General features: G+C 42.6%; 1 protein-coding gene across 1 annotated transcript in view; it reads right to left on the reverse strand.

Moving 5' to 3' along the window:
* Positions 1-1607: 1607 nt before the first annotated feature.
* The window catches only part of scn8aa (sodium channel, voltage gated, type VIII, alpha subunit a), a 107356-nt gene continuing 96100 nt past the window's right edge, over positions 1608-12863 (reverse strand). The window contains exons 26-30 of the mRNA XM_062052878.1: positions 12602-12655; positions 12385-12522; positions 12198-12302; positions 10186-10456; positions 1608-8634 (exon numbers count right to left, since the gene is read on the reverse strand). Coding sequence (XP_061908862.1) covers positions 7475-8634; positions 10186-10456; positions 12198-12302; positions 12385-12522; positions 12602-12655 — 1728 coding nt within the window. The 3' untranslated portion in view covers positions 1608-7474. The remainder of the gene's footprint in view (positions 8635-10185; positions 10457-12197; positions 12303-12384; positions 12523-12601; positions 12656-12863) is intronic.

Raw genomic sequence — 12863 nt, forward strand, 5'->3', positions numbered from 1 at the left:
CCATTAATTTGAGCGAGGATGAAAGATTTGTGGATGAGTAAAGTGCAAGTGAAGGACTAGTGGGGAGTTGAAGCTATTCAGATAGGGAAGATGCTGTGAGAGCCGGGGGTGACCTGATATTCAGCTGGGAATGACTACAACAGTAAATAAACACAAGACATATATATACTCTATTAGCCACAACACAACCAGGCTTATATTTAATATGCCACAAATTAATTCTGCATAAAAACACCTACATGTTTGTTATGCTAGCTCCTAGCTCCTCTCCTAGCTCCTAGCTCCATAGAACACGCCAATACAATTCAAACACCTGATCAACACACACAATCACTCAGCCCAAAAGACCGTTCACCTAACCCAAGGTTCATAAAGCTTATATATTTTTAAAAAGTTACATACATACGCAAAAAAAAGTTGCGCACATACGGTCAAGCGATCAAATGTTTAGAAGCCAAATCTGCATACTCACAGTAGCACGTCTGCGTCTTTGTCATCCAAATCAAAGTAATCCTGGTAAGAGTCTGTGTTGTCCCACTTCTCTACAGGCGTCTGTGTATCGAAGTCAAAAGTCCTCCTGGTTAGAGTCTCTGTTATCCGAGTTCTTCCATCTTGACTGCATCTTTCGGGAATGTAAACAAAGAAGCGCCGGCTGTGTACTGTTGTTGCTGACTTCGTTCGAAAAATACGTCCATTTCGCACCGACAACTTTCTTCTTTGCTTGCTCAGCTTCTTTCTCCATAATGCAATGAACATGATTGAAACAGATTCACGAACACAGATGTCCAGAATACTGTGGAATTATGAAATGAAAACAGAGCTTTTTTGTATTGGCTTCGATGTGGAAGGCATACCCGTGTTCCCCGGGCTACGTCACGCGCATACGTCATCCTCAGAGGCGTTTCGAACCGGAAGTTTAGCGGCAAATTTAAAATGTCACTTTATAAGTTAACCCGGCCGTATTGGCATGTGTTATAATGTTAAGATTTCATCATTGATATATAAACTATCAGACTGCGTGGTCGGTAGTAGTGGGTTTCAGTAGGCCTTTAAAGAAGCTTAGCTGCTATGCACAGTCACTTTAGTGGGAAGCGACGTGTGATGATTAGTTTTTATTGTATTACAAATGTTTTTTAGTTTTTAGCTCAATGCCTTCATGATGGTTTGTATGTTGTATGTATTTTATGTATTTGTACCTTGTTTTTAATGACTACTGCTGCAAACCAAATTGCCCCTCGGGGACAATAAAGATTTTCTAAGGCTAAGTCTAAGACGTGAGGTAGAGGGGAGGAGTGAGGCGTCAAAGTCCGTGTCCAGACGGGAGGTCGAGATCCAAGATGCAGCCAGGGAACCAAAGGGAGACGGGACACACAGCTCGTGACGTGGGAACGAAGGCAGGCTGCAGGGAGGCGGCAAGGAGGACACGAGACAAGTAAACACGACGGGGAAGAGACAGAGAGCAAAAGAGTGCGCATAGAGCTTGACGTATCGGCTTACTGTACTGAACAGGAAACTACGTTCTGGCGCGGGATAGCAGGTTGTGCTGGCTTATGAAGGCAGGTCTCATTATCAGCTTCAGGTGTGTTGATTGCCGGCGATTAATTGCAGCTGATGGCTGCAGCCAAACTGGCACGTGCCTGGCGCGCTCCTGGAGGTGCGCCCAGCGCAGCGCATACGTGTACGCCCGGGCCGTGACAACAAGTCAAATGTTTGTGACCACTGAGGAAGATTTGAAAGAGAACTCAAAGGAGCCTTGCATCCATGCAGTAAAGAACATATATATAAGGACACCACATATTACATGTGTCAATCAATCAATTAAAGTTTATTTATACAGCCCTAAATCACAAGTGTCTCAAAGGGCTGCACAAGCCACAACAACATCCTCGGCTCAGATCCCACATCAGGGCAAGAAAAAACTCAACCCAGTGGGATGACAATGAGAAACCTTGGAGGGGACCGCAGATGTGGGACTTAATTCAATGAGATCACAGTGGTACCTCAATTTAGGAGAGTTTTGAGAGAAGAGCTGTCTCTTGGCAAATTGTTGGGCTTTAAACTGCAAGCAAAAATTTGAGTTACATTGTTTGGTGTACAGTAAATGTCACAGTGAACCCCGTAAGATCCGCCCCAAACATCTGGTCTTACATGCTGTACTGTAAAAAGCTGACAAAACAGAAGATAGAAATACTAGATTTTAGGGGGAAAAAAATATTAAAAACTAGTGAAATTATCTGTCCATGTGATGCAGCTAGTTAGTTGTACTTGATGAGAAATTAAGATTTGCATATCTAGAAAATAGCAGGACTTAGAAATGGGTATTTTATTCTGAAAACAAGCGTTATTCAACTTGCGATTCTTAAATTACGTATCCTCGGGATGTTGCAGGATATTCAAACATGACTTTCTCTGGGGAAAACCAAAATATCTAGTCTGAATGGTTATTTATCAATTTTACCATTTTTAATCTATCCATCCATCCATCCATTTTCTTCCGCTTATCCGAGGTCGGGTCGCGGGGGCAGCAGCCTAAGTAGAGAAGCCAAGACTTCCCTCTCCTCAGCCACTTCATCCAGCTTCTTCCGGGGGATCCCGAGGCGTTCCCAGGCCAGCCGGGAGACATAGTCTTCCCAACGTGGGTCTTTCCCGTAGCCTCCTACCGATCGGACCCTAGGGAGACGTTCGGGTGGCATCCTGACCAGATGCCCGAACCACCTCATCTGGCTTCTCTCGATGTGGAGGAGCAGCGGCTTTACTTTGAGCTCCTCCAGGATGACAGAGCTTCTCACCCTATCTCTAAGGGAGAGCCTCACCACCCTGCAGAGGAAACTCCTTCTGGCCGCTTGTACACGTGATCTTGTCCTTTCGGTCATAACCCAAAGTTCATGACCATAGGTGAGGATGGGAACGTAGATCGACTGGTAAATTGAGAGCTTTGCCTTCCGGCTCAGTTCCTTCTTCACCACAACGGATCGATACAGCGTCCGCATTACTGAAGACGCCGCACGATCCACTCTTCCCTCACTCGTGAACAAGACTCTGAGGTACTTGAACTCCTTCACTTTTAATCTATAATAGACAAAATACAATTATTCATTAAGATTATGATGTAAAGTCAATGACTAAAATAAGTAAATAGATTTTAAAACTATGGACATTCCTAGAAATACAATTTTAAATCTTAGCAAGTGGCAAACAATTTGCAGTGTAGCATTAGTTCACAGCTAAAGATGGACATCATTTTGTTTTCCAACCATGGAAATTGACAGTGCTGAGAAGAGGAAGCTGATGATTTTCAGTGAATTAAAGAAAGAAATCATCAAAATATGATGGAATACTTCAGAGGTCTTTCAACCCGAACCAAACATGACAAGTGTGAACACACCTCTTCTAGTCCCCAGTTGGCTTTGTGATTCTCAGTTTCTGTCACAAGTGTGACATCATTATTCCTGCTAATCGGATGATTAAATGCAGGGGATAGGGGGAGGGCGGGGAGGGGGGTAACATGAGCTGGAAGAGGCTCGCTGCCATCTTTCTACAGAGAGGAAAAGCGGAACTCAAATCAATTTAGTGCAACAAAGTGTTTCTGAATACATTGATTAGAGCGCAAGGATTTAAAGTTACGACTCTCGATTTTGATTGTCTTCGTAGCCAAGGAAAGCCTAACACTCCTTGAATTTTTGAAACGTTTCCCTTTTTTGCTCAGTTTTTTAAATAAACTTGAGTCCCAAACAAAAAAATATCAGAATAAATGGGAATTTATTATGTCCCTTTAGGATCAGATAATGTCACAGGTTTTAAAATAGAAAAATCCTTCATTGTATGCAAATTTATACTGATTGATAACTGTGACATAATTTGATCTAAAGGCATTTAAAAGGTCAAACTAATAATAATTAAAAAAAATATCACCCTCAGGGCCTGAGGGTGAAACAAGTCAGTGCCTCACCAGCCATGAAGCTTACTGCCTGTCCCTGCATGGTCCACAGCAAGATGTCCTTAAAGAATCCATAAGAAACAAGCAGACCGTGGTAACTGGAAGGCTGCTTTATTGGTAATAAAAAGGTTCGTGCTCAAATTAAGACAATCTTTCATATATTCTTGCCAGGAGTCCAAGTGGTTGTGCAACACACCAGCATATGGTACTGTATATCTTTTTCTTTTTTTTTTTTTTTTCCAAATCACTGTGTCAAATGATAACAATTTGAAAAGCACTTTTAATTTTTCAACGAAAAAAAAAAAAATTAAACCATGCTTTAAAAAAAAAAACGAACGAGTCTTATCGTCAAATATTGATACAAAAATAAATTTCAGATGGATAACGTAAATATATCGGAACCGAAAAATAAGTATAGAAGGCAAGCTGCTTTTTCACAAGCCAAGTGGGTGACACACATTCACACACACGCACACACTCACACACATTGCATTATAAAAGAAGTAGTACAGGACAGTTTTGAGTTTTCAGTTCACTTTACACACAGTTGAATATGGACACAAAATGAGGTGTTGCCAACATCCTCCGGCAGTATTTTTGATGACTCCGCATCCCTGATTAACGTTGTGCTCACCCTGAACCCTTACTCCCAAACATAAGTATCATTTTTTTGTTTCGTTTTTTTGTGGTGTCCAAATCTGCAGAAAAAAAGGCACAAGCCATCGAGTGGAACACTAGAAGAAGAAGAAGAAGAAAAAGGAAAAAGATGAGGATGAGAAGACGGGGTAATGTGAGCTGTAATGGCACTGATGTGGTGGTGGGCAGGAAAGGTGGTAGGGCAGGGAGTCAGCTGATGTCCTTCAGGAAGAGCTGGTAGAGAAGGGCAGTGTGTGTATGCGTGCATGTGCATGTGTGTGTGTGTGTGTGCGTGTGTGTCCTGTAAACTGACGGTGAAGGTGAGACGTGCTGGAAACATTGTCCTTGTCGTCATCATCAGGCTACAATCCATGGCAAGCAGCTCCATTGACATCACATTTAAGCTGATACCCCACCCCATACACACACACGCACACACACACACACACGCACATGCGCACACACACACCAACATTGACAGGTGCTCTTTAGACATCCACTGAACGTGTTGCACATAAATCAAATGTGACAGTGTTCTTCTGTTTTATGTAAATACATATAGACATACATGTATAGATCTTTTGTATTATATCATATCTATCTATATCTATCGATATTTATATATGTATATACATACAAACATATATGTATATACATATATATATACATATATATATCATTCAATATTCGTCAACAAAGTGAAAAGTGTGTTAAAAAATCCAAAAGGTAACAAATGTGACAAAGGGCATAGCTGGAAGCCATTCTATTATTGTTATTCTTTTTGTTTTGTTCTTTCTTTGATTAGTAGTAGTAACATTTTTAAAAGTCCTTATTTACAAAAAAACACAACAAAGCATGCCGGTAAAATAAAATCATATGGTACACTATTTATAGTTTCTCTCAAAAAGGTCGTTCTCTGTCAGCCATTGTGCCATTTGCATGGTAGCCTGCACTATACTGCACTGTACTGTATTGTACTGTACTGTACTGTACATCGGTGTTTTTTTGTCTTTGTTGTTCCTTCCAGCGGGAATGGATGAGTCCCCGGGAAGGCTTGCATCCGGAACGAGCACACTTGAGTTTCGGACGACGCAGCTCGCTCCTGCGACGGTTCTGGTGGCGAATGTATTTGGTTTCCGTGTGCAGCAGCCAAATCTGCTCTTATTGTAAACAGACCTGGGTTCATGGCACACACAAAAAGGGGGTCGGGGTCCAGGCAGTGTTAAACACACCAAATGGCATCAGTGGTGCGACGGCGGGATGACCGGAGAAACGTCCGCCTCATCCGCTTAGAAATATAGGACCATCGACTCCAAGTGTAGAAAAGGAATGGCAGGAACACCTAAAGGAGGCAGCTGGATTGACAAAGCCTCACATTACTTCATCTTTTTTGTTGTTTTTTACACCGTAGCTGCATCAATGTGAGGCCTGCTGATGTTTCATCTTGTTTGTGTCGGCCTAACAAATTGGAAGCGTGTGATATACTTGTGTGAAAAGAGGGTCCCACAAAAGCACAATGATACACTGACTTTTCCCCAAAGTCTCCTCCTTCCTCTCATGGCAGTCGGACGTTGATTCTGTGACCGAGCGGCGCCCGCAGACAAAACCCTTTTTTTTAGATCTAGAAACCACAAGCCCTTTGGTGCGCTTTCCCCCCTTCTGCATTGACGCTATAGGCACGACAAGGCGAGTCCTCGGGATAACTGGCCGCTAACCCCAGACGCGCCGTGTCACTCTCTCTAAAAAAAGCCTTTTTTGAGGATGATTGCATCACAAGGGACATCAGAGAGACTCCAAACTGTCCCAAAAAGCACTCGTTCGCTGGGAAGCTCTGATGCATATCTTGTCAAAGTGTACAAAATAAATTAATCCCTAACCTACTGCATGGAACACGTTTTTTTACCTCCGCCAGCCCAAAACAAAAGCGGCGACAACAATTATAGGGCTGATATCCTCAAGACTGTAAGACAGATGAAAGTAAACAAAGACATGAGCCTACGCCCCAGATTTGGATTGAGGAAGACCTGCCCTCCGAATCCTTGCATCCTCAACATGAGGATATTCTCATCTCTTCCACTTTGACATGCAGAGCAGCAAAAAAAAAATTCTTGAATGACCATGGTTTGACGTCTCATTGCCCTCATGGCGTTGTGAGGATTAAGTGGACTGTGATTACTCATGCGTGATTCCTGATCAAAACATGCCTTCATGCAAGTCATTTCTATGCATTGAACAAGCACAACAGTATTTATCTGGGACTCGGTCCTTCAGCCCAAGTCAAAACTGAGTCGGTCTGCCAGTGCGAGCGCCAAAAATGTCTTCAGTCGGCATAACAAAGAGATGGAAAGGTTTGTGACATGGGCTGGTTTTTTTGCTGCTCAAATGATGTAAAGATGCAAGTCTACTCAGCACGAACAAAACAAAACAAATCTTTGTCTACGTTACTGTGTTTCCTTGACCCCCCCCCCCCCCCCTAAACTTGTTTTATTTTCCTCTCCATTAACTCTGTGTTCTGGAACCTTCCTTTAAGACTGATGGGACCGTTCTAGCGGGACGGTCCGCTTCGGCAGCGTGGAAGCTTTGCAGAAGAGGCTTCTTCACGCTCGGCGGTGGCAGGGATTGCTGTTGTGTGTTTGTGTGTGTGTGTGCGCCTTGGCAAGTTGGTCCCCACAAGGAATGTGTGCGACTGGCAACACACTGCTTGTCCAACTTGGTCCCTATACAGCAGACTGATTGTGTTTGGTTCAGCTGTCTTTGATGACATACGAGACCAGGTCGCCTCAGCAGTACGAGTTTGTAAACGTTTCTTTCTTGGGTTTTGTAACTTGCAAATTGTTTCTACATTTGGGCTCCAGAGTCTCATCTCGCTGTGTTTTATTGAACAGGAAGAGTCGCCGAACCCTAACACTTGGATTCCCACTCGTCTTTTTGGTTTTTGTCCTTCTCTTTCCTGGCCCACTCGTCCTTGTTGTCGTCCTGCTTCTCCTTGTCGGGTTTAGTCACGCTGTCGTAGGAGGGGAGCGAGGCCGTGGACGGAGTGCTCTCCTTCTGCTCTTGGTTGGTCCCGCCGTTCTCCAGCTTATTGTTTGTGAAAATATGGCGCTTGAAGATGATGCCGCGCCTGATGAGGTGGGCGCGATAGGCGTTCTGAATGATTCTGGCGGAGACGTACTCCTGTTTGCGGCGAAGCGTGGTGGTGATGGGCTCGTATGACACCTTGGAAGGATTGGCTGCCACAAAGCGCTCCTCCATCTGCTGCCTCAGCATGTCCAACTCACCACTGTCGCCCAGCACACGCTTCGTGAAGGCAAACAAGATGTCCAGGCAGTGAATGCGATCGCCGCTCACCATGGGCATGTCCATGGCGATCAGCTCTATTGTGTTAGGTTTGGGCACACGAAGCGGGTGTTCCAGGGCGTCGGCAAAGTCGGGCAGCTTGGCGAAAGTGATGAACTGGGAGGCGGTCGGGTCAAATTTCTCCCAGATCTCGTAGAATGTCTCAAAGTCGTCCTCGCTAAGTGGATCGGCGCTTTCCTCGGTGGCCACGCTGAAGTTCTCCAGAATGATGGCGATGTACATGTTCACCACGATCAGGAATGAAATGATAATGTACATGACAAAGAAAAAGATTCCCACCGAAGGGTTGCCGCAGTTGCCTTTCACGTTCGTTCCGGGGTTTTCGTAGGCGATGTTGCAGTCCGGCGGGTAGTTGAGGATGGGCAGGAGCAAGCCGTCCCAGCCGGCCGACGTGGTGATCATGAACAGGATGATCATGCTGTTGCCGAAAGTCTCGAAGTTGTATAAGTCGTCAATGCCGGCTCCGTGTTTCACATAACCAAAGTTGGACATGCCGAAGATGGAGAAAATGAACATGACCAGGAAGAGCAGGAGGCCGATGTTGAACAAGGCCGGCAGTGACATCATCAGAGCGAACAGTAAAGTCCGGATGCCCTTAGCTCCTTTGATGAGACGCAGGATACGTCCGATACGAGCCAACCGGATCACCCTGAACAGAGTCGGCGATACAAAGTACTTCTCAATGAGGTCGGCCAAGAACATACCTGTGAGGGTGGGTATAAGAAACAAGTATTGGCTGTCAGCAACTAGTGCGTTTTATTCAGGCTCAGCCCTTTTTGACCAATCAAAAGTGTGTTCACCTTCACGCTTTAGCAAGCATTGTTATTACAACATATGTTCTCAAGGGACAACACTATTGAAATGAAATGTGGATATTCTTTAGAGTAGTCAGTATCCGGGGAGTAGCATCAAATTCTGGGCCCCCATACACAAGACTCCTAAAGGGCCGTCACAGCCCCATACACACACGCTCCTAATTATTGCATGGATTTGGTTGAAACCAACTTTTTAAAAGACATGTAAAAACCTTCATTAGGTTTCTGACTTCAAAAGAAAGGATTAAAAAATCTAGGCTAGAACAAACCGGACAAAAAAAAATTGGTTTTGTTTTTAAAAACAGGTGCAAACAAATTAGATATAAAGCGACCAGAATATGAATTTAAATTATTATAAATCATTATTCACCTAAATATGATTATAAAGTAGTGATTATCTGATACACAACGTATTATCATCAGTGGAAAATACATATCATAAAAAAACATCCTTAATATTATGATTATATTATTATTAGTGCCTTGTGACACCTCTGTTTCTAACTTTAATCGAGGGTTCTTGAACGCACAACAGTTATCGGCAATGAAATGCAAATGTGAAACTCTCTCCTATGCTGCCACTAATAGATTTGTTATATTTTTACCTTACTTTTGTCGCCTCATCCTTGTTCCAAAAATGTTGGTGCTGTGCGTGAATGCTTAAAGGTGAGCTTTGATGATGTTATGACGTCTGTGTCGAGCGAAGTGTTTCACGCTGGGTTTGCCTATCCAGGTGGAATGAACCATTTCACATGTTTGATAGGTTGTGTTGTTAGTTTAATTTGATTCAAGCAACTTTATCATTGAACTTTCACGGCCATATTTGTTTTATTTTAACATTTATGAAATCGTTTTTTATAACTTACATATTTAAATGACATAGAAAAAACTCTTCAAACCTTACAGAAGCCCAGGACGGCCTCCCCCCTGTGCTTGGGGCCCCAGTTCAACATCCTTCCTAACCCCCCTCACTTTGACTCACCTGATCAGTGTACATGTATAGCAGTTTACATTTACTATCCACTTAAAATTAATCAATACATAGTCATTATTGTCTAAATAATTGGCAATACAAGTGAGTACCAAGATACAGTAATTGTGTCTTGCCTACAGTCCTGCACAGTAGCACCATGGTCTGTGGCTGTATGAGTGCTGTCAGCACTGGGGGAGCTATGGATCATTGAGGATCCTTATGACCACCTTATCATTATGGATCATTTTGAGGAAGAATATCACCCCCTCCTTAAAGAAACTGGGCTACGTGGCACATTTCCAACAGGAACACACTCCAAGATGACAATATTGGCTGTTGTGTGTTGGCTTATTTTGATCAGTGGACACTAAATCTAAAAAGTACTATAAAGTATATCCACATTTAATTTATCTAGTGTTGCCCCTTGAGAAGATGTCATAAAATGTATTTCCCTTCCCCCAACTCACCAACAATGGACAGGATGACCACCACCACGTCAAAGATATTCCAGCCGTTGGTGAAGTAGTAGTGGCGAAGAGCAAAGAGCTTGAGCAAGAACTCTGTGGTGAAGACCACGATGAAGATGAAGTTGACCCAGTAGAGGACATTCTCCGTTTCGTCCGACTGGTCGTCCGTTTCGACCATCATGGTGACCATGTTAAGGCAAATGAGGATCATAATGGAGATGTCAAAAACCTGCTGCGTGACAAAGTCAAACACCATGCCTTGGATCTTGTTCTGTGTGGAGAGTGAGAGAGGTGACAAAAAGGAGTTTTAGCTTTTTTACATTTTTTTTATTTAGTTTGTGCACAGTGCACACAACTAATTTCCATCTGTTGTCCTTACAACATACAACACATGTGTCAGGCTTGGTAAAAAGGATATGACTCAGATGCAGAGTAGGGAACTTTTACAGGCTTTTATTTTGGCAGCTTCCTTCCACCTCCAAAGTCAAGAAATACAAATTCTATATTAACCAAAAAACTAATCGGCGAAAAAGGTTCCAAAAAATAGGAACAACCGAAAATCACTCCGAACGGAGGAAAACACAAAAGCAAAGACGAACTATAATTGGCGCCGTATATGCTATAAAATGTATTAACAAAAAACGCTCCAACAGGAGGAAGAAACAACAGCTATGAAAAATTCTACACTATCTAATCTAATAAAGTTTAACAAAAATAGTCACTCAAAAATTTGAGGAAAGAATGAAAAATAACTGATAACTCACCACTTCGGCTGAATAAACTCAATAACAAAAAATCACTCTGCTGAGGAGGAAGAAGGAAAACTCAAAAAAGCCACGAAGGGATTCAAGATCAAGGGACATAAGCACGAGACAAGGCAAGGCATGGGCATGGACGCCAGAGAGCACGAATAAACGAGACAATCTGGCACAGAACAAAGGGAGGAGTGGGCTTATAAGACACATGAGGCTAATAGGGAACAGGTGGAAACAATCAGGGAACAGGGATAACGTCAGACTGATGACACAAAAGGAAGGGTAAGTGACCTGAAACGAGAGGAGAGTTACTTTTCAAACTAAAACATGCAAATCACAAGACAGAAAAAACCAAGACAAGACATCCCTCACCGCGGTGTGACAACATGGGAGAAAACAAACTAAACACAAAAACAAAAACAAAAAAGGACGACTCATAAAACTACGTTTACTCGTATACAAAAGAGTACTAAATAAAGGTGAAGTGAAGTATGTTTATATAGCGCTGTTTTTCTAGGAACTCAAAATGTTTTACATAGTGAAACCCATTATCTACATTTAAGCTACATTTAAACCAGTTTGGGAGCAGGTGGGTAAAGTGTCTTGCCCAAGGACACAACGGCAGTGACCACGATGGCGGAAGCTGGAATCAAACCTGGAACCCTCAAGTTGCTGGCACGGCCGCTCTACCAACTGAGCCACGTCTCCCCAATAAAACAGCAACATATTCAAAAGGCACATCACACGTGAGCCCTAACATATCTAAACAACTCCTCTCACAAACCCCCGGTGTTCAAAAGGACACCTATTCAACTATTCATTTACAAAATGCATATTCTGTAAAGTAGAATTCATAAAGTGCCTGTTGAAAGGGGCCTACAAATCATACAATACCACAGACTACAATGCACAGATAAAAAAAAACCCACATACTTTAGAATAGAATAGAATAGAATAGAAAGTACTTTATTGATCCCAGAATTCGCAACAATATACAATTTATAGGACACATGCTCAAAACTTGTAATTTATGTGAGTAAATTAATGCATACATTTAAAAGCTATACTAAAACCACTACAATACTACACAGGCAAAATATGAGAGTATTCCATTGCCAGGCTACATACTGCATGTCATATTAAAATACTAATCGGTCAATGTTGGCAACACTGGTTGCTCAATAACCAATCTTTTGCAAGAAAACCACAATTGTTGTAATTGAAAGTCCCTCGCAAAGCGTTGAGCAGAAAACACACCTGTGGTCGAGGGATGGGTTTTTGAGGCTTTTTCGAGCCCAGTTTTTTCATGGCGTTGTAGTACTTCTTCTGTTCCTCTGTCATGAAGATATCCTGACCTCCAAAGTACAGGGCAGAAGACATCATCATTTGGTTATAATCGTATTCCGACGCTCAAATCAAGAAGTTAGACTTGAAGGAGCCTTATCTTTTTCTTCTGCTGGTTGAAGTTGTCAATGATCACACCAATAAAGAGGTTGAGGGTGAAGAAGGATCCAAATATGATGAAGACGACAAAGTAGATGTACATGTAGATGTTGCCTTCATATTTGGGCTGTTCTCCCACCTTGAAAAGGAGCTTGTGTTATAAATGATGTGAATAATATACTGTATAATAACATAACACTGTTTTATTCTGAACGCACCCCTCTGGAGTCCACAGCGGCATACATAATGTCCATCCAGCCTTTGAATGTGGCCTTTGAAAAACAGACATCATTAGACACAATCACTCCCAAAAAACTATGGAACGCAAAATAATATCCAAACTCAAACCAAGAGTGATGCATATCCGGCGGTACAGCTAGAGCATGGAAAGAAATATAAGGACTGAGTAGACACAATGAAAGCAAATGATGTGTGGCAGCGAATGAGAAAAGACACCAAATCAGAGCAAAGAGGAAACAA

Source organism: Entelurus aequoreus, linkage group LG07, assembly GCF_033978785.1.
Source record: "Entelurus aequoreus isolate RoL-2023_Sb linkage group LG07, RoL_Eaeq_v1.1, whole genome shotgun sequence".
Lineage (NCBI taxonomy): Eukaryota > Metazoa > Chordata > Actinopteri > Syngnathiformes > Syngnathidae > Entelurus > Entelurus aequoreus.